Source organism: Talpa europaea (assembly GCF_964194135.1).
Source record: "Talpa europaea genome assembly, chromosome: 3".
Lineage (NCBI taxonomy): Eukaryota > Metazoa > Chordata > Mammalia > Eulipotyphla > Talpidae > Talpa > Talpa europaea.
The window spans coordinates 25,209,216-25,232,572 of NC_140069.1; the positions used below are offsets into that span (position 1 = coordinate 25,209,216).

The 23,357-nt window shown below is 32.6% G+C and overlaps 1 protein-coding gene across 28 annotated transcripts in view; it reads right to left on the reverse strand.

The window, feature by feature from the left end:
• RIMS2 (regulating synaptic membrane exocytosis 2) overlaps window positions 1-23,357 on the reverse strand; it is a gene marked incomplete at its 5' end in the record, with an annotated part of 441,015 nt that overhangs the window by 86,020 nt on the left and 331,638 nt on the right. For 9 of the 28 annotated variants that reach the window (XM_084229247.1, XM_084229246.1, XM_084229248.1 and 6 more), the window contains one exon: window positions 13,311-13,483. The exons of 16 other annotated variants lie outside the window; for them this stretch is intronic. In XM_084229247.1, coding sequence (XP_084085373.1) covers window positions 13,311-13,483 — 173 coding nt within the window. Of the gene's footprint in view, window positions 1-12,256; window positions 12,488-13,310; window positions 13,484-23,357 lie in introns of all 28 variants that reach the window. 3 more of the 28 variants (XM_084229244.1, XM_084229222.1, XM_084229233.1) reach the window with 1 other exon arrangement.

Genomic DNA, 23,357 nt, shown 5'->3' on the forward strand with positions numbered 1-23,357 from the left:
TTCCAAAATTAGGATCACGAGGTTCATTTCAATTTCTTCCTCTCTCTGCTCCAACAGTCCAGTTAAGAGAGAACTTCTGAGCTTACAAATGCTTCCTGTGAGACCAGGCCCTCATCACATGGAACACAGCTCTGTGTGTTCCTGGTATGAAATCCCAGCCCCTGCAAACTTAGCCTCATCTGCAACTGTCAGCTTTGACTGCTTCTATTCCCTGTTAATTTCAGTCACCACACAAAGTTCAGAATTCTTAAATCTCCACTTATTCCTCAATTCAAACACTCTGTTCTCCTGGCATACACTATTTCTCTTCTCTATCATTTTAGATCAAATGTATTTTACTTCTTTGTCAGTCTCTTCCATCAGAATATAAGTTACATGATGGAGACTTGGGGTTAAATTTGAACCACAGGTAAAAGAGACTTGAAGATCTTCTAGTTTGCTCTCTGTGAGTAAGGAAACTGAAGCCCCAAGGAAGAAAATAATTGCCCCAGGCTGCATAATGCTAATAGCCAAGATGGAATTATTAAAATCTATGCAGTTGAATCTATGCAGTAAGTGGGAAAAAAGGCTAAGAAAACTATTGGACACTAAGTCTGCTGATCATAGTGCATTCTACATTGTGTGTTCTACTTTACTAGAAGTGAGACTAGAGTTCTGAAGTCTTTTATTAAACATGGTAGAATAAACTAAAAACATTTTCTGTTCATATGTATGCATTTGCTATTGCTTTCCAAGTGATAAGAGTGTGTCACTTTTGAAGGCTCTAAGAAGCTGAATTATTTTTTTTATCATGGATTTTATTTTAAGGAGATGGTATCAACATGAAAGGCAGGAGTTAAATTGCCCTTCTTCGGCTTCAATCTGAGAACACTTGATCATAGGCACCAAATCAGGTCGAAGTTGACAGCACTTTGCCACAATAAGACATGACTTATTTGTACTGTAAATTTTGTTTCAGAGAGAAAACTGAAAAATGAAACTCGGAAGTAAACACAAATTAATAAAATTAGTAACCAGAGATGATTTTTTAAATTAAAAAAAATCTTTTTAACATTAAGTCAGTTTTACTATCTCTAATGAGTAAAGTGAATCACAGGACATTTTGAGTTTATGCAAAAATTTTCTCTTCAAACTTATGGGCAAAGTGTATTTTGCTAAGCATTTTCCTTTAACTATTATATATAAAAAGATTAAAAAAATCTAGATTATAGCATACCTAAAGTCCTATAAACACATATAATGCTACAGTTTAAAACAATAATTTATAAGAATATATATTGTGTACACTAACTGTGAAATTTTAACTTGAGAATTTTGGCATTTATTAACTGGAAACTAAGAAAATCTCTTAACCAAGTATACTTCCTATGAAATTCTCATAAACATCTTTCTTATGAAATACTCCATTATAATGATAATCTCATACTACATGAAGAATTATAAAATTTTCACATTTCTTATTTATCATAACAAACAGGTAAAATATAGTTAAGAAGGAAGCTCCTGTTACCAAGATAAATTTCTTAGTTATTTCTGGATTTACTTTCTTCCTGTACTTTATTGCTGTTGTGAAATTTTCAGTAGTCAATGCCGATGGAAGTTCATAGTATATTCTGTCCAGAACAGTCATCCTGTCCTATTTATCATGTCTTTGATATGATTCTAAACAATTGCTGTTATCATATGAGTTTCCAAGAAAGAAATGAGTTCAATGGGTTAAGAAATCTCTCACATCATACATCTAAGTACTTGTCTTGTCCTATGTGTTTTTGCATTTGAAAACATGTTTTAAAAAAGCAGTATTTGTTACATGGAGTGGCAGATGACAGCTTTTTTAGCAATATGAAATTGTAAGAGCAAATAAATAAATAAACAAACAAACAAATAAATAAATACTGAATTGTATATCTATATCAGGCGATCTGAAGACAACCAGAAATTTGAAGGGACTATGTAAAATACTTCAGAATCTAATACAAGAAGACAAAAGATAAAAATTTCCTAAAACTTAAAGATATTGGGGTTTGCTGAGTAAAGCAAATGATAGTGCTCAACATAACCAATAAACAGAACATGTAAAAATGACTTTGCTGATAAAATACATTCTTTGGAAATTCTCAAAGATCAATTTTCTTTCAAGGGTATTTATGTTTCTACACAAAGTGTAAAGTTCCATTACCTTAAAACTATTTTAATATGTAAGATATCTATAAAATATACACTATATGCTCATGTTTATCATTTAGTAATTTAGACGTTAATATATATACTGAGGTGAGTTTTGGACAAAGTTTAATTAAATTTGTACAAATAAATTTATGAGTTACTAGAACAACAACAATAAAAAAGACAAAGCTGTGAGCAGATTTCCAAATCACTGTTATTGTTGTTAGTCACTCTATACCGAATTACACCAAATACACACAATATTTTATACTTAAACCCTTTATCATTAAAAGAATCTAAGTATATTATAAATACTATTTATATTTAAGTTAGACCTTTAGATAAAAAAAGGGAATTTTAAAGCAATTTTAAATATATATAAAAATTACCATATTGTAATTATTGCGTAATAATGTCATGTTATTTTGGTTTTAGACACACAGTTTGATCAGAGCTAAAAATTAAATTGAAACAATCCTCTTTATAGTGAATTAAATAGTATTTACAAAATTCCAAAACCATTAGCTGAAAGCATAAAATTTAATTTAACTCACTATATACCATTATAAGCCCTAAACCAATCAAGAATAGTTATTTGATTTTTCATTTTAAAGAGCTGCTTTTCTTAAAGCATTTTTATAACTAACTTAGCTATTCTCTATCTTCTAGGGGGTCCAATAAAGCTTAATTTAATTTCCCCTAATCTAGTTAGTCATGTCATAACATATAGTAAAACACAGTTTTCTGCATGGGTAACATTTCTTATATTTATTTAGTAACTCTATAATAAGCTTCAACCCTCCACCCCAATCCATCATACCACTTCTTGTCATATCTGTTAAGGAATTCTTAGTATTCTACAAAATTTCACATAACAGCTTATTATTTTGTTTGTTATTTGAGGAAAATTAGAAATATTCAGAGTTTAATTTGCTTTTATTATCTATTTATCCATGACATCTATGTATCTTTCTATCAATCTATCAATCAATCAATCAATTATCCATCTAATCACTGACAAGAAGACTTTAGAAATGTAACATTCTGGTTAATCTGTACTTTAACAATCTCAAAGTCATTATTCCAACAATAATTATTATTTCAGTTGCAAACCAGTGGCCCACCCAGTAGATTAGGCCCGCTGATTTACTTTCCTTGGCCAGAAGAATTATTTATAAAGTTAACATAAAATTTTGAGCTTCTGGTCTCCTGAAACATCAGGCTACATTCCTGTATGTCAATAAATAGTTCAGCAGCAGTTTCACCCTTTAAAGGGAGCATGTGTTCTCCAGTGAGGCACAGCTCTCAGCACTGCCTACTCCTTAAACCTGATTTCAATCACTTATACTACCTGGACTTTGAGTTTGAGATATCAAATCTATAACTGCAGGAGTCACAGAAATCAAATTGAGTAAGTTTGGCAAAAATACTATGAAAGCTGCCCTTAAAGGAAATCTCAGTTATCTTGGTGCAGGTAATTTCTATTGTCATTTTCCTATTTCCAGTAAAACATGGGAGTAAAATATGGTTACTAGTAATTCCTGTTAGTTTGCTTCTAGCTGGTTAATACTAGACACACTGAGCAATTGTTTCTATACTGTTAAGAACAATTAAAGATTTCATTCTAATAAAAATCCTAGCTTCCTTGTCACTGAATCATCTAAAATATCATTAAGGCATTTTTTTGCAAGTGATTCTCATCCTAAATATGCAAATCCTGGAACGAGAAACATTTCATGATTTGATAAAGATACCTAGAATGCTATTGTTAATCTAGCAGTGAAGAAATTTAATCCTTGTACTTCTCCAAAGAACACATTCAAAGCCAACAGGCACATGAAAAAAAAAAATGTTCACAAATAAAGACAACAATGAATAACAGCTCTCACCCGTGAGGATGGCCCATATGGAAAAGATCAGAAACAACAAGCACTGGCGAGGATATGGAGAAAAGGAAACCCTCTTACACCGGTGATGGGAATGCAAACTGGTTCAGCCTTCGTAGAAAGCACTATGGTGGTGTCTCAAGGCATTAAAAATGGTTCTGCCATTGACTCAATAATTCTGTCTCCAAAATTAAAAAAACATTAATTCAAAAAGAAATTTTGCACTCCCATGTTTACTGCAACACAATTTATTATAACTAAATTATGGAAATAACTAAAGTGCCCTAGAACAGATGAGATCAAGAAGATATGGTATACATGTGTACAATGTAGTATTAGTCAGTGATCAAAAAAAGATAAACTCATGCCATTTGCAGCAACATGGATGGAAGTCTGAAGGGATAATGGAAAGTGAAATAAATCAGAAGGAGAAAGATGAATACAGGATGGTATCACTAATATGTGGAATATGAAATAACTAAACTAATGGTAAAATAAAGACAAGTTTGAAACCTAACCCTTGATAGCTGACTAAAAACTGAAGCACCGAGATGGGGAGGGTTTGGAAGAGGAGTAAGAACAAAGAAGGAAGGAAGCACAATGGTCTATGGTGGTGAAATATAGGTGAGTGGGTGGTGGTAATGCCTGATGGGGGTATCCCAATATTACTGCAATTAAAAAAATTAAAATTAAAATTAAACAAAAAAGCAACTTAGTCCTTGACTTTATGACACCTTCATGCATAGACAACTTTTGAAATAGAAAGAAATGAAGGGCAACTGTCATTCTTATGCAACCTATTTGCTATTTATAACATTGAATGCAAATTTAAATACATTTATAGCCTTAGCTTCAGAACACTATATGTTGTCATTGCAGAACAATTACTATAAACTATCATGTAGTCATATTCTGAGATAATGCACCTACTTATTTTCAATTCATAAAGACATATTGACTTGCATGCAGATGTACCATTTAAAAATTTGCAATTCTTCAACAGAAGCTCAAAAAGCTTTTTTTTAAAATAGCAGTAAAAATATTTTAAACACACTTAAAGAACATGAAAATTACTTTCCAGTAGTATAAAATTCAACAAAACTAGAAAATTTTATATTAGAGCAAATAATTATAATCATTTGTTAGAGAAATAATTCAGATCTTTAGTAATCTAGATTTATTAAATTTGATTACACGTGGCACATTACAGAAACTCTCTACAAAATAGATCATGAAATATTTTTCTTATTTGTGTACAGTGTTATCTTTATAATGATATTCCATTACTTCATCTTATACTGTGATGGAAAGACTAAAAACTATGTATTAAAAACTATGTATTAAATCTGAGTATTAAAAAAAATCACTGAATTGCTTAAATATTTGTAGATGCTCTCAATAAAATGGAGTGGGAATAGTTTTTTAGTATTAAAAAGCACATAATACAGCATCAATTGTGCACAGCTGGAGCATAAAAGTTCTATGAAAAGATGAAAAATTGCACCAAAGATTTTCATATATGTATTAACACATTACTGATATATAGCCTATTGATTATATATATAAGTATACTAATTTGAAAAAAAAAGCATAATGTTTTACATATATACACAAATACATATATAGTATAGTGTATAGTTACCTGTGTGTATATGACCCTGACACAACTCTTCCTTCCAATTCTGTTTTCATGTTCTTCAACTTGTGAAATACATCACAGATACAAAGAAGTGTGTAAGACATACATTGAAGTAAAAGATAACTATAAACACTTTCATAATCATTCTCTAATATATGACATTGGCTATTTTTTGAAAAGTTATAGCCAGTTACAGGATTGGATTCAACTGAGAAAAGTCTTTGTCAGTTACAGATATCTAAGAATAGAATGAACTGTTTCAAACGTAGAGCGCTCTGCATTCTTCTGGTAGATTGGACCACTAACCATCTGTGATATTCATTATATTACTGATGACCACGACACAATATACTGGAATAGAATTCTCATGTCAAGGATATAGAATTTATTTTTTCAAAAAGTTTCCTTTGTGATTTCTTTATGAACTTGATTTGAGAACCACTGATATCAGAGGGGTCCTACTTTAGTCCAGAGTATAAGGTAACTTCTAAGTCTCTCAAATACTGGTCTGCGGAACTCTGTGTAACAGCCTAACTATGACAGGGAACTATGCCTACTTTAGTCCAGAGTATAAGGTAACTTCTAAGTCTCTCAAATACTGGTCTGAAGAACTCTGTGTAACAGCCTAACTATGACAAGGCCAATTCCTACAATAAATTTTCTCAGTTTCAAGGATCTCTCTGTTGGGTAACCCAGGATTTTGCATCATAATTCTATGCTTTAGCTCACTAAGATAACATGTTTTATTTTAATGAAAAGATAGAAGCCAAACTTAGAAATGGAAATTAAAGCAGGTAAATGAGTTTAAAGCAAGTTTCCAAGAATAAATTTTGAAAGTATTATACTAAGAATAGCCCATCATAAAAGTTTAGCAAGTGCTGTTTTAATCTTTTTTTTTTTTCCCCCCCAGGACATCTCAGAATGCTGATGCATGTTATGACCTCAGGTGTTAAAAAAAAAGGACAGTGTGTATAGTGTTCCCAAATGTATTGACTATAAAACCATTTATTTCTAAGCACCAGTTCATGGGATTAATTTTCTGGAAACACACCTGAAAATCACTGATTTAAGAAAATCAATTTTATATTTTTAAGTATTCATACTTTATGTTCTTACCTCACTGAATGATTATAGCTAGAGACCCTTTCAGATTTACAAAGAAGGAAGATTTAAAAAGAAGAAGACTAAATAGGAGAAACTAGGAGACTGAAGTGCAAAATAATATACATGATAATTATTCTATTTTTTTAGATTTAAAAATCTTATGCTTGCTTTGCACCAGAACTAAGAACAACTGTTTCACAAAGCTTATCAGATGTGTTCTTATGCTATTAGCTCAAATAGATGACTTTTTAATGGTTAAAAGATGTAAGTAATCATAGATTTTAAATCTGAGATGTTTGTATTTAATGCTGAGAGTCACTTTTATCTTCTTGTCTCAGTTTACTCTAAAAGCATTGTATTGTGAAATAAGAGGAACACTGGACTTCAGTGTCAAAAGATATGATTTCTATTTCTACTGTGAAATTCAAACTATTTAATATTGAGTAATTTAAGTAATTTGTCATAATTACAATTTTCCATATAAATGTAAGAATTAAGAGAAAACTTTAAATGAAATAAGTGATTTATTAAAATGTTTCACTATGGGGAAGAATCATTTTAGAATCACATTACAATTATCTTTTACAGCTTGCTCTATATTGTAATTATTTTACTTCTCTATGTCCTCTTTAAGCTCTTTGAGGAGAAGGACTAGGTCTTGCTAACTATTTTCCTGTCAACCAACCAACTAAATCTTTCCTAAATAGAAGATGTTCAAAAATATTTGATGAATAAATTAAGGTGATATAAGGAATATAAATAGTTTAATTATAAGAGAAAGTAAGGTAAACAATGTCAAACTACAAAACAAAACTTATAAACATTCTCTAGAATGTCTACAGTATTACTTTGTGAAATTATCCTACAATGAAATCTTTTTAGTATTTCAGAAACTATTTCCTCTTATACAAAATGCAAGATGAATCATTTTCTGAGCTGTCATCTGGAAAAGCAGTATAGGAAAGTTTCTATGAAATATGTAGTTCTCAAAAACTAAAAAAACAAGCAAGTTCTTATTCACAATTTGCTGAACAACTCAACTGAATCCCCATGTGCCAAACTGGAGCACTAAGTCTCCATATATGTCAGATGGACCATGTAAAGTAGTAATTCATCCTTCATGATATACAGAGATGGTTAATTCATAGAATGTCCTGAACATATACACTTGCCCTTAGACAACTTCAACATTAAACCCTACATATCATCTATTCAAAATAGTTTGATAGAAAGCCTCAAGATTTATTTACGAATTTTCTTATTTTGCCATTCCCCAATGACAAACATTACTTTATATGTAAAAATTCTGCATGAAGTCTAACACAAGTTAGAGTAAAACATAATAAAAGGGTTCATTAGACAGTATTTAAAAATTAGAAAAACTCATACCAATCTAATGAGACCCAAAATAATGCCATAAAATGAATTTCTAAAATGCTATTGAAAGGTACCAAGATGAGAGAAATGACTATCATATCAAATCAGTAAGCCAACCAACATTCCTTCAACCTAAGAGAAATGTATTTGGACTCTAAAAGTCTTATGAAGGAAATTTTGTTGATGTCTAAAATTCATAGTTTTATTACAATTGGGAAAAATGGCCTCCTAAATTACTTAAAAATCTTGTCAATTAAGAGTAAGATAAGTATACTGCATATTGTATTATGCCAGAAGCATTGTTTTGGAAGCTTTTCACACACCTCTAAACTTTCAATGTTTTATTACAACCTCATTAATTCATATATTCATACACAAACCTTTACTGAGTGTCTAATATATGTGAGGTATTGCAGATATTGAGAGGTAAGATAATAAAGGATAAAGATGATAGATACACTATTCTCAAAAGGCTAATAACAATAGTCAAGCATGGTAAATTAAACACATTCTTAAATAACTATCACAGGGTGTACAATGACTACCATAGAGGAATTGTTATTATAAAAGACAAATAGATTTTGAAGAAAAGGTGTCTGTTGGATGAGTTTATCTTTGATTTGGGTATTTCAGATACAAGAACCCATGAAGTACACACACAAACGAATAAAAGCAAGAGCCTGAGAGGGGCACAGCCAGTAAGTCTAAAAGATTGAAGTCTAGATTAACTTAAAAATAAAAAGAAATGGAACATCTTGACTTCATGGATTGGAAGACGGTATTTTTAAGATGGCAAAATCACCACTTAAATTGATCTACTAAGACACGATTCCTATCAAAACCCCAGCTGCCTTTCTCCCCCTTCAAAAATTGACAAGCTGATCTCAAAATTCATCAATAAATACAAACAGGCCCTCCCTGGTAGCACAAGGGGTTAAGACACAACCCATGAGGCTGAGTGTAGCCACTGCGGCACGAGTTTGATCCCCAGCCTGAGAAGCAAACCACCTGGTGCAGCAGACCTCTCCTGACTCAGCCGCTGTTCCCCTCAGCAGTGTATTTCAGTCGATCTGCCTGTTTTGTTCCCCTCTGTCTCTGGTGAATCCTCTCACCCCCCACATCTCTGGCCTGTACCCCTATTCTTGTATGCATAAATAAAAAAATCTTTAAAAAAACAAATACAAACAACCCCAAAGAGAACAAGGATAGGGTAATAATCACCCATATCATATCACCTGGGATGATTTTTTAAAAAAATACAAATTGCTTAGGACCTCCCCAAGTTTATAGACTTACAAATCTAAGAGTGATGTTCAATATTTTAAAAAAGGTTTTTCTTATGAATCATCATAAACAGAGTAGAAGGAAGTTACTTGGACTTGCAAGATTTTAGTGGTATTAACAGAAGACAGTCTCAATGAGAAAGAAAAAAAAAAAAAAAAAAACACAAGCCACCAACAATACATCAGTGGCGACTGTTGTCATCAGTATGCCCTTTCAGGTGAATTAGCACTGAAACCTACTTACAGAAAAACAGAAACACTTATCTTGATCAATGGAGTATTAAATACTGGCCACTTAATTCTGGAAACATCTGTCAAATGATATAAAGTTACATTGAGCTGTCTGTTCTACTAGTGCTTAGTCATGACACCAACTATATCTTGAGTTCATGATAACACTATTCATCAGTATTATAGACAATGTTTACTCTCCTGTTTTCTGTATACTATGTTCATTTAAACTACAAGAGAGTACAAATTATCCACTCCTTTACTTGACAAGCTAAAATGCCCAGGCAGATAGTGGGTAGATAAATTATGAGAGTCAGGATGAGAATCCAATTATTTTACTAATCTGAAATTATTTTAATGAAACATACTGTTTCCCCTTCAAACATCTGTAACAGGCATAAATATGCTGTATGCATCAAATTACATTAGACATAAAAATCACTGGCTGAATATTGGTTGAATGAATCATTTCTTCTTATTTCTCAATACTTTCTAGGGGGCAGCTACCATTATATATGACCAAAATCAGCAAATATAGATATAAAATATAAAACACAGATTCTATAAAATGAAGATAAATATTTCAATGGCAAACACTGAATGTTCTAGTGTCTACCAAATAATCATTAAGATATAGGGGCATTTTACCAGATCTATATACATGTGCATAAACATAGCCGAGCCTGAATGCATTATTTACTAATCAGATTAAAATTTCTAGTCAAATACTTAATGAACATTTTTTCTTTTCTGCTTCAGAAGATGTTGTTTAATATGACTTGTAACACAAACAACATAATTCTGTATCAAGAGACGAGACCCAATTACTATAATGAAAATAGCAACTATTTCACTGAAGTCACTATTTTAAGTACTAGCATTGCTATAAATATTTAAACTTTGAAGTCAGAGATTTTCTTTCCTTTATAAAACTTGGATTATAAATGAAAGGCATGAAACATCAATGGTGGCTTATAAGTAAGATTATTTCCAAAAATGTTGGATAAGCACATAAATTGTGTGAGCATTAAACAATCTATGATTGTACCTACAAGCTACTAAAACAAGCATTGCTGGGAGTCCTCAGCCATATTTTCTCTCAAAGTAAATACTGTTAGTTTTATTCTAAGAAATAAAAGCAAATTCAAGTTCCTATGCACATTAATGAGGGACACCCATATTTTCTTCTAAATAATCACGGTTGGCATTTCTTGCTATCTCATGGAATACAGGTTTCCTGGAGAGATCAGTCTGGCCTTCTTTAGATTACAGTTCCATAAATATTCTAGTTATTTAAGCTGAGTACAGTGCCTTGAAGATTCAGATTGCTAGGAATATGCATCTTTCCCTTTTCCCTGTAAAATAATGTGTTCTCTTCATGAAGAATAGTATGACACTCAAAAAAAAAAAAAGGCCTAACTTAAGATTTATTTTTAGGATTCATGTCTGTGTACAGAAACTTTTGTAGACACTAATATAGTTAAGTAAATAGACCAATCTAAGACAAAAAATTAAGTGCCATTGACTAAACTTCGTATACTCAAGGGGTAAACATCTTTCCCAATATCCTTCTTGTTAAATATGAGTAATGCAGAAACTGAGATTGGTTTTAGATATGAGAGTAAAAGATTTGGCTTGTAATACAGCATGATTATCAAGCAGACTTAGGATTAGCACAAAATCAAGTTCTGGACTGAGTACTAGAAAATCCAATTCCCCCAAAATGTACATGATTTGTAATTCTCAGTCTCAGATAAAAGAAATTAGAGAAGCCTCATCTCCTTAGGCAGAAGCTGATGTCTTTCTGTGTACTTGGGCTGATAATGACTTTCAGCACAGCGCTTTAAAGACAGCTTCAGACTTAGTGCCTTGCATTACAACAATGAAAACTGAACAGTTTTTTTTGCCTTGCTGCTTATGTTTTTCCCCTGCCTTTTTCCTCAGCTCAAAGTTCCTTCTCCAGCAGTTTCTCTAGCTGAATGAATTTCTAGAGGGCCTAACCCAACAAGTTCACCTTCTAGTGATAATTGGCTCAGATACCCTTTCTTTTCAGCACATCAAAAAGTACCGTCCCCACTTCGTAAGCTTCTTCAGGACTCTAAAGTACACTAGAATCTACCAGAAAACTAAGAGACAAGGGAACCAGAGATGGAAAAAAGCTTACTCTTTGCTAGCTATTCTGTCACTCATTTTTAAAGTTCATGTCCAGTATGCAATATTCCTTACAAAGTAGGCTAATTTTTTTAGCCCTTTCAGAACCTCATTTTAAAGATTTTGATTCTAAAAATGAGGAAGCTATATAATTTATACTAAAAGAATTTAAGGTAAATTTTATTCAGCTAATCACAAAGGACTTGAAAAGAAGTAAATCAAACTTTCAGAGCTCCTAGATACAATGGCTTTAACAAATTATTTTAAGATTTGCCAACATATTACTAAGTTGCATCAGAAGCTAAATAGACAAAACACAAGATAATAAACCAAATATAAGTGGGAAAAACAGATTTTAGGAGTAGGAAAAAGAAACACAGTACTAATGGGAAGTGTCTATCAGAACAAGCATATTTTACCTGTCATCATCATGTGAGAATCGCCTTTGTAAATCCTCTTTATTGCCTTGCTCAGGTACATCTTGTGCTTTTTCCTCACCTCCGGATTCTTTGGTTTTCTCCTTATTAGATGTTTTTATAATCTCTTTCCCTTTCCTATTCCCAATTCTTTCTTCCTTTGCCTCTTCCTCCTCCTGTACTATCTCTTCATGCTTATCCCCATCTGTCCCACCCTCTTCTACTCCCTTTGGTCTTTTGAATGCAACACAAATGGAAGGCATGCAAATAAACACATAAAAAAGAAAAGGTCAAGAAAAATGCACATGAAGTTAAACAGAAAGGTAATGAAAACATAAAAATGACACCTTTAAATGTTGAAAACTTTTTTCCAGTGTATATCAGAGAAACCCTGTGCAAACAAAACTTAAATTGTTTTTAAATCTTATTTTCATGTTAAAAAGCTGCATGGAAAAATGCTGTGATCTCTCTATTACAGACTTTGTTGGATCCAAAAGAAGGAAAATAATTTAATTCAGGTACCCATACATTTATAGGTCATATAATAAATGCAAATTCTATTAACTTATAAAATATACTTATAAATTTTCTTTTCCATGCCTTCATATAAGTTTCAGAAGGATGGGGGTATATTGTACTCAAAGGAAATACTGGTATGCTTTCTGAATTTTTCTGAAAAGTATTCAGCTAAAACCCCTCTAAAATATTACTTTTGTATATTCCTTAGAACATTCAGAAATAAAACTCTTCACTTAACTTTCACTTTAATTTCAGTAAAGATACAATGACAGAATTATTTTTTAAATAGAAAACATAAAATAATAACTAGCGATATTTATTCAAGTACTCCAGCAAGAAAATGATTATCAGTTCTAGGAAACTTTCCTGTGTAATAAGTTTGAAATGTGGACCAAAATACAGTAAGAATTAATATGAACAGAAGTTCTCATCTCCTTAATGACATATATTAAATAAAGGGTTTGATATTTATCTAAATAAAAATAAGACCATCTAAATTTTATTGAAAGGAGTTTCCTGCTGAAGACCCCTTACTCACCTTATTTTCTTGTTTCCTCTTGGCCGTTCTGATTGGACAGACATGTAGCTTGTGCTGCTGAAACGAGAAGCACTACTAGTCCTTGAAACCGCAGATATATCACTTACATCACTGTCCGAAGATTTAGTGGAAATATTATCTGCCCCTCTATGAGGATCCCATCCTGATCGATACTGTTAACACAGATTGACAAATACGCAGAAGTTGTCAGTATTACCATACAAAGCAATTATTAGCTTCTCCTATTTCAGCACTTTAATTGTCCACAGAGGATACTGCAAAACTCTACTCAGTTGCATATAAAACAAAAGTGAATGGCAATTATCCTAAAAGAAAAATTCAATTTATATGAAACTCTTGTTTTTAGCAAAGGCAATTAGAGCATCTCACCACACCCCAAAGAAGGCCATTAAAATAGTTTCACAATAGCAATGGCCTCAGGGAAGAACATTTAGGTAAAATCTGGGAAATAAACATTTGGCTTAATATTAAGAAGTAGGATTTTTTATTTCTGAAAAAAGTATGATAAAGTTGCCAGTGTAACTTATAAAAACCAATTCTAGTAGCCAGCAATTTCTCTTTAATCCATTATGCTTCACTGAAACCTAGAGGTAATACAAATTCTAATTATTAAAACACTAACTTTTATTTTTAAGGAAAACCAAGAGAAAAGAGAAAGTTTCATTTCTGAATGGTTGCTGGAATTATGATGAATCCTAGAAATACTAGAAAAAGTCATTATTATTTACAATAGTTCAAACTTCCTGGAAGTGAAACAATCAGTTATCTGGCACAGCCAGGGTGCAGGGAATTCTGGGTGTTAAAATATTCTGGTAAATTGAAAACCACCATAAATGTTTAGTGACATCTGGGATGCAAAAAAGAACAGACTTTGGAGCCTGGAAAACCTGAAATAAGGAAAACTCTTACTAGTTGAATAAACTTGAGTGAATTATTTAACATTTAAAAGTCTGTTTACAAAATAATAGGAATAACAGTATCTTCCTTGCAGGGTTGTTTTGAAATGGGAAATAATACATGGTATCTGGAATAATGTAAATAAATGCAGCCAGTATTATTACTGTGTCATTACCACTTGATGACTCCCTGGGTTAAGAGAATACCTGCTAATAGATTTTTCTTTATTTATATGCATGTCAAACTTAACGCTGAAACAAATCTATCTAGTTAATTATATAATGGTGATTTTTCTGATCATAGGTACTGGCAAATTTCACAAGGCCTTTTAGAAAGATGATTATCTTATATAAACAGTTTATTATGACTTAAAAAATATAACCAAAGAATAGTCCCATATAAATAAAATTCACTGCAAATATTAGGTAGCTATAAACATTTTGCCTAAGATACATTGAATAGCAATAGTGTGTAGTATAAACATTAGATCAGATTCAAATGATCTGTTTTTATTGCAGGATCTCCCATTATCCATATTTTTGATAATTGATCTTTTTCCTCGAATACAAAATAAAGGGGTTATTTAAGGCTCCGTGAAATAAAAGTAATCAAATCTTTAACTAGAAATCATTCAGGTTAGGTGAGATATTGGCTTTTCTTAGTCCATTTTAGCTTTCCACTTTATAACTCAGTTATTGAAAATAATACAATTAAATTCTTCAAAAAAATCACTCTGCCCCCTTTTCATATCAACTTAAGTAGAACCCTCATGTTTAATTTTAAAAGGAAGATTATTTATTTATAGACAATTTATTTGGTGAACATTTAGCCCATGATATTCTTCTTGAAAAGAAAGACATTTTAAAATACCAAAAAAACTTACTTTAAATGACAATGTTTTTCTTTAGCTATTGCCCAGAAAAGCATTTCTATGGGTTTGGATACAAACCTATCTATGTGAGCCAGTAATATTGTACACGCAAATACATATATATTCACATATATATATATATACTACTGTATATTTATGTATGTTTCACTAGTTTTATTAAAAGTAAATTCACTCTCAGATTAAGACATAAATGGAAATCTTTCATTTTAGTAATACTTTTTGGACATTTATATGGAAAATGAATCTTTTAAGAAAACTTTTAAGAAAATTTTCAAACTATTAAATTGTTTACGAGATACTGTATTATATTTGTATAATATATCTTTGTTCATTCTATTTTTTTCATTCTCACAATTTATAATAAAAAGGGAAGCATCTGCTATTATAGTTCTAAAAATAATGTATCATTGGATGAAAGTTTTGTTATTACATATATATTTGTTTTGCACATATGATCACCAAATTCAAATGAAAAATGATTAAATTTAACTCTAGGAGGTAGTAAGGGTAATAATGTAATCATTAAGAGCACATACTCTAAAGTGAACTGAATCACTGCTCTGAATCCTGGCTACACAATTTATTAGGTTTGTGATCTTGGGCCAATTGCTTCTATGAGTTCTATTTTTTACCTATTAAATGCATATAACAATTGTACCCATTCCCTAGGATTGCTGCAAGGATTAAAGAAGATAAGGCACATAAAGCACCTGGCACAGTATCTGCCACATAACAAGTGTTTAGTAATGACAAAGATGGTGATGATGATGATGATGATTAGATAGTAGCTGAATGTTGACTGAGTTCCAGGAATATCTTTATTGAAAGGAATATAAGGTATAAACACCCAACAATAAATCATTTAAAAAGCTCTAAGTTACAATAAAAATATCATTATTTCTACACCTAGCCAATAGATGCACTTCAGTAAATATGCTTATAAAGCAAAATTAAAATGTCCTACCAAACTTTCCCACTGATTCCTACTATGTTCTCAGGCTTTACCTTCCTCATTTAGCCAAATTCCTTCATATCCCATCATGTTATAGGGAATTACTGATTTCCAGCTTTTGCAAGACGAAGATAGCTTTATCTCAGCAGAAAGTGGATACACTCCTTGGTTGACATAATAGATTACTCACTTGTAATATTAGTCTCCTGCTACTTTATTTTTCTAGCCAAAGCCTCCTGGTAGCTGTTTGCCCAATGTTGCCCCTGACTAGTTATTGTCTGGTTGGTGTTTTACTTTCATCTCTGAATCCTAACTGCTTCCTTGACTTTTGAATTACAGTAGTTAGAATTCTGACTTTGTATATTTAGTTTTGTTTTTTAGGGCATCATGACTTTTGATCCTGTCTTTATGATTGATACAGGCTAGCTTAAGGCTTAAGGCGTGTTTTTTTTTTAACACACATGGCATGCACTGCACATATCTTTGGCTGAGATTTCTCAGTCTTAGATGACTGGATGTGCAATATTTAAGGAAAGATAAGATTCAGCACACTAAAATTTTACACTGGTTATAAAACATTACAAGCTCCCTGATGTTACAGGGTATATGCGTGTGTGTGTGTGTATGTGTGTATGCATGTGTTCATGTTTAATCTGCAAACGCTCTATTAGAATATAAGTTCCTAAAAGCCAGGACAATATTTTCTTTATCTTTGTAATTCTTTAAGCACCTAAATAATAATTAATAATAATGATAAATAATTATTAATAATAATTAATAATTTAATTAAATCAATTTGAGATGATTTTAATTTAATTAAATTAACTCTGAAGTTTATCTTTACTATCAGCAAACTAAGGATAAATTCCATTTTAAGGGAGGGTGGGAGGTGGAGAGGGGAGGGATTGGGGTCAAAATAAGGGGTTGAAATTGTATGGGGACTATAAAAATAAAATTTATTTTAAAAAAATTCCATTTTAAGGATTCTTAAGGAGTAAGAAAAATAATGTATTCAAAATACCCAGTAATTTGTTTAGCACACAGCAGTTGCTCATTTCCATTGTCTAAACCAGGTCATTAAATAAAAAGACAATGACTGGGGCAGTTTATACAAAGAATACAAATTAGCTAAAAGGTTTAACTGATGGTTCTGTGTCTTGCCCCCAAGAGTATTTGCCTACTTTAGGCAACTGAGCATGTGTACTTTAGGGAAGTTTTCATTGCAAACAGACACACACAATAAACAGAACAAGAAACTTGTAAAGTAAGAAATAATAGGAAAAGTATACTTTATACATGAAACTCAGAATAACATTTTAAATATTTAGAATATAACATCTTCCTATATACATATATAACTCACGAAAACCCATAAATCAAGGTAATGACTGACCTAATACTGGAGTTTACTTTAATATGGTTCCTTTTATTGGTTTGTTTTTTCCTAAATGTATTTTTGATTTTCCCTAAAGTGTGATAAAAAGTTATATGCTTTAGCAATGGTAGGGGCAGCTAGGTTAAATTATTATAGTAAGGTAATGAGTTATGAATGTGACTAAAGTAAGCTCAGTTATTTAGGAAACACTGGGAGCTGTCTTGGCACTCGACAATAAACAAGGTTTTAAACAATTAGTGTGTATTAGCTTACAGCTGACAGATGAACAATGAATGGCATGCTCATCAATCTCTTTAATGGACCCAAAACAAAGATTTATTGCGCAGGATTACATGATCTCAGCTGAAAACTATGCTCTGACTGGAGATCATTACACTCCTGGAAGGGAGTGAGGAAGCTTTTCCCGACAACATTTTGATGTCTTGTACATTACTATTAAGCAGATCATGAACTAGAAAAATTTACAGGAAATTATGAGTCTTCAGGATGTTCCAGACTCTAAAGAGTTCCTAAGTGGCCTAGAAAAGTTAATGTTCTCCCTATTTATCTAACATTAGTGGAGGGTAATAGTATATTTATAAAGCTCTATTGAAAGGAAGGTTAATATAAAAATTTTAGAATAATATTCCTGAGGGAAAGTGGGGTGAATTCAAACTTCTAAAATAAAATTTCATTTCCTCCCATATACTAATTTGAAGTTCTCAATCTCCTAAAATAAAATTTCATTTCCTCCCATATACTAATTTGAAATTCCTGGGTTAGGTAATTTCCCAAATTAGATTTCGCTACAACTTCTCACCAACTCAGGTTGCATGTCCTTTGTATATTAAATTATCAGAAAACATGGGGGGGTGAGGCTATGAGAGTTCCCTTAAACATTGCCTGCCTTAAATTTAATAAATCTCACCAGACAATTGCATTTTCTGCCTATAACCCAAGTCCAAGAATTAATTATTGCAAAATATTGGGCATTAAGAAAACCCAATTTTGAAGAAAAACAGTTTTATGCCATCAAGGAGGACATGGAGGAACAATCATATTCAGAGATAAAACACAATGAGTAAATCAAAAGATCAGGGGAAAAGTCAGGGTGAAAAATCTTTGGAAGAGAAGGGAGAGGCTGAAGTTCTGGACAGGTGTCTTTATAGAGTCTGGGAATGCAGAGGGTACAAGAGCAGGGCAGAGGGGGCCAGTGCACTACAGTCAATGTAATAAACATGATGAGCAAGAAGATGCTCTCATTTTCCCCATGTATTTTGATTTTAAATCAAAATTCAGAGTAGTTGTTAACCTTTTGATAGTACCACAATTGCAGATACGCTCTCTTTGAAGAGCTACTTCCAGATTTTTTTTTTCATTTTTAATTGTATTATTTTTTCTAGGTAAGGTTCTTATCAAGTGCCTGACTTGAACGATGCACTGTGCAAAGTCTGTTTGTCAGAGATAATTTTATTTAGATTGGACTTCTAAAGAGGATATTGTGTGATAAGGTCTCTACCTGGGCTGGAGAAGACAGTGAGGAAAGGGCATAGAAAACCAAGGTCTAGGGCCTCCCCTGGTGGCGCAGCAGTTGAGCGCTGGGTTGTGAGGCTGCCCACAGCCTCTGCAGCACCAGTTCGATTCCAGGCCAACGGCGAGGGTCCCACAAAAAAAAAAGAAAACCAAGGTCTATTTTTAATATTTAACCTTGTAGCATTATTTTGCAAATGAAATCCGAGCTAGAAAAGTCTTCCAGAATTTCTTCAAGGAGAATTAATCACTAACTACTAAACTACGTTATTCAGGTCTTTCTTAAAGCTTCTCTCTCTCTCTCTCTCTCTCTCTCTCTCTCTCTCTCTCTCTCTCTCTCTCTCTCTCATCTATCTCTTGCTATCCTGATAGATTAATACAAGTCTTATTTATTATATTCTAAATTAGTGCCTGACATGTAGTAGAAATTCAATGAATGTTTAATGAATCAAGGTGAATGCAATGCTTGTTTGTTTTTCTGGTTTATATTCCTGAGTATTAGCTCTAGTATGGAATATTAAATCAGAGTATAAAATATTATGAATAGAATTTAGTTATTTAACCCTTTCATTCTCTATGGTGCATCTAGGCAGTGATGTGCTGGTAATATTAACAACCAGCTATTCAAGCAAGAAAAGCACTTATTTACAAGAAATAAATATACACACGATTGCTGATTTCAAGTTACCAAGTGGTCACTGAAGACAGAGTTGAGCACACCACTGGAGTGGAGTTTAGGACTATGCAGATTGATTATAGGACTCACTACCACTCAACTGGTTAGGAGACAATGAGTAAAGGAAGTAAGATACCATATCTGTAAATTATTCCTCCAGGGAGTCCTGTGAAAGATGGAACAAGAAAAGCTTAAAGTGGAAAACCACAATCTTAGAGAGGGTAGCCATTAGCCTGTAGGTCAAGATTTACTAAAATGTCTCTTGTTCTGAAGGAAATTTATAAGGTTAATATTTTTTTCCTGAAGAATCTGCAGAGTAGGAATTATTGCAAGTAGTCCATTATGACAAAGACCTGGGAACTCTACAACTATTAGTAATCAGCTGATCCTTGAGAAGCATCATCCTTTACTTCCTTCCATCAATTTCACACAATTTTCAGAGATGGAAATGCTAGTTCTGCAATCAAAATGTACATTTAGAGATTTTAGGTGGCCGCAGAGTTCAAGCTTTTGCCCTTTTGTAGAGTTTATGCATTTACCATATTTCTCCTCAGAATCCATAATTCTTCACCCATTCTAAACTGTATTTGCTGAAACTATTCTCAAAAACAAAGAAAACACCAACAATATCCTGATATACCAGTCACTAGTGTCTTTTTTTAGCTTTTTCATTCCCTGATTTTGCTATTACATATAATATTGAAGTCCTGTCTCTTCTTGAAACTTTTCGCATGGCTTCTCAGATAATGTCACTTATGGAGTTATCCTAGTCTCCCAAATGGTTTTTTATTAATATCACTTTCTGTCTTCACTTTACCTAACTTGATTTTAAATTATATTTCTCCCAAATTTCAATCTTCATCTCTCTTTGACTTTTACCATACGTAGTGTCTCTAGATAATCTAACTTCATTATCTATCCATGTTAACTATGAAACAATGACTAATAAGTCTGTATCTTTTGCCCTCACCTTTTCCCCAAATTTCTGATCTATATTTCTGCATACTAACAAGACATCTTCAATATGCTGTTTTGTAGGTACATCAGATTCAATGCAGCCAAAACCAAATTTATTCTCTTTCATATCAAACCAGCATTTCTTGTATCTTCTATATCCCCCATTTCATGGGCTCTATATCCAACCAGAAAACTTGGGAGTTATCTTTGACTTTTTCCAATATCCTTCATTCTGTTTGATCAAGAAATATAGTTTACTTATTTTATAGAGACAATTATTTCATTATTTAGCTATTAGGACTTGTAATTGAGTCCTGAGGTCTTTCATGCTGAAAATTAGTCACATCTATTTCTTTGTAACAATTGCTGCTGAATTTCAACTATCTGTTCTTCCTCTTTTTAAGCAGTTTACTGTGAGTCCAAATTTATTTTGGTGGTCTAACCACAACAATAAAACAAAATAACTTCATTTTTTAGGATCCCTAAAACTAGAGTGATCACTTGATTTGAATTTTGCTTCTAAACATAAGCAGGACTCCAAGGGATGGGATTTGGAGAGAGCTATTTCTTTTCTTCTCACAATGGGTGACCTGATATGACCAATATCTCACCTGAAATGACCATTTGCCTTTCTTTCTTTACTTTTACTTCTGATTGCAGTTTAAACATGAGCCAGGGGCATAGTAATACTCTGTGACAATGGAGATGAATGCCTTATTCTAAGAACAGTGAGCAAGGAGACAAGTTTTGGGGAGTGTGACTCCTAAACAGTAGGACCAGCCAATAGTTGGTGCTTAGATTCTGTATTTGTGAAAAATTTTCTTTTTTGTTGATGATTTTGTCAGGTGTTTGGTATTATAAACATCTGAATGCAAACCTGAAAAAAAACACTACTCCTTTTGTTTTGTCTGGAAAATATTTTCTTACTTCTTAGTACAAAGGCACATTGTTTAACCAACAATACTGATGAAAACCATAATGGAGCCATCTAATTTTGATAAGAGGCAGTATATTCCAGTGAGCATGGGTTACAGAGCTGAAAGACATAGATGTGTAACTGTTGTCCTGACTAGTGATGGCTGTTAAATTTGGGGCAAGTCTCTTAACTTCTTGAAGCTAATATGAGCTTCAAATGAGACCACAGGTCTTTACACATAGCATATATTTATGATGATAATAATTAGACATAGACTATGATGAAACTAAAGATACTCTATATTGTGATCCTAAATTTTCATCACCATTCAGCCATGATCACAAATATTTTATCTTGAATTGAAAATAGCTATGAAAACTTTATAAATAAGTTCATAATTCCATATTCAAAAAATAAGACATTGTCCTTTGATATCAGATTGCTTATTTACTTAGGGGTAACACCAAACCTGATGTGGATATTTATATCTTTTCATTCTTAATCTGTTAATCTGGGTTCCTTTTAATAATGAACATTTATATGCATGCACCTAATAGAAATGATATTTCCTTTTTCAACATCCTTAGTGAGTCTTAGATATTTATGTTCTCTATCATTCAGTAGTATCTCAAACTTAGTAATCTAGAATGTCTGTCTAAATCAATCAACAAGTGTCCTTAAAGTCTGTTCTTCCCAGACCTTATATATATATTAATATCTCATTCTGATATAGATAATATTTAATTTATTATCAAGCCTAGAGAGAACAGAACAGAATGGCTACTGCTAGTCCAAGCTAATGGGCCCATTATTTTTTTCCAGGAGAGAAAAGAACTATTGTCAAAACACATAACATTATATGACTAAATGCTTCTCTAAGTCCTCAGGTTAGAAAACTTTAAGATCTGGGTTGAATTAAATATCAGAAAAAACTTTCCTTAGCATTAAGAATTCTGAATACTTGTCCTTTGTAAATACATTTAAATTTTACATGGTTGATTATAATGATATAATCTATGTATTTTTTAAGAGAATATTGGGTCTCCCTAGTGGCGCAGCAGTTGAGCGCCCTGCTGCGAAGCTGTCTGCAGCCTCTACAGCGCCAGTTCGATTCCACACTGGCCAGGAAGAACCCCACATGGCGCAGCAGACCTCTCCTGCCTTGCCCGCTGCTCCCCTCAGCAGTGTCTTTGCTCTGTCTGCCTGTTCTGCTCCCCGCTCTGGCTCTGGTGAATTCTCTCATCCTCCCACACTTCTGACCTGTACCCAAGTTCTTGTATAAATAAATAAATCTTTAAAAAAAAAAGAGAATATTGATATGTTATACTAGAATACAGGGTGGAGATATTTAACACAATCCAAAGTAGCAAGCTAGCATCCCAAAAGTTGTAACAGAAATAGTACATGAAAACACAGCTGTAGGACCAAGGACGTGGGCGTCTGAAGCAGGCAGAAATAACAAAAAAATCAATGGATTGAAAATATAGTGTGGGACTGCCTTTCAGATATTAGTATCTTAGAAAGTAATAGAGTAACTTACCTAAGAGAATCAGGGCTAAACGACAGTCTGAACAACTACATCATGTTGAAAAATCTGAAAGGCTCTGAGAATTGTCCTGACCCATCAAAGAGATACAAGGCAGATATAATTATATTCTGTTGAAAACCTGGAAGAGGCCTACTACTCTAACTCTTTTTGTGAAAACACAGAGCAGCACCAATTGGATTTGCACTGAGAATATTTGGATGGAGCCAATAGTCCACGCAGGACAAGGAATAACACCTCTTCCTTGGACTACAGCAATAGTCTCTGAGTGATTCAAAACCCTCC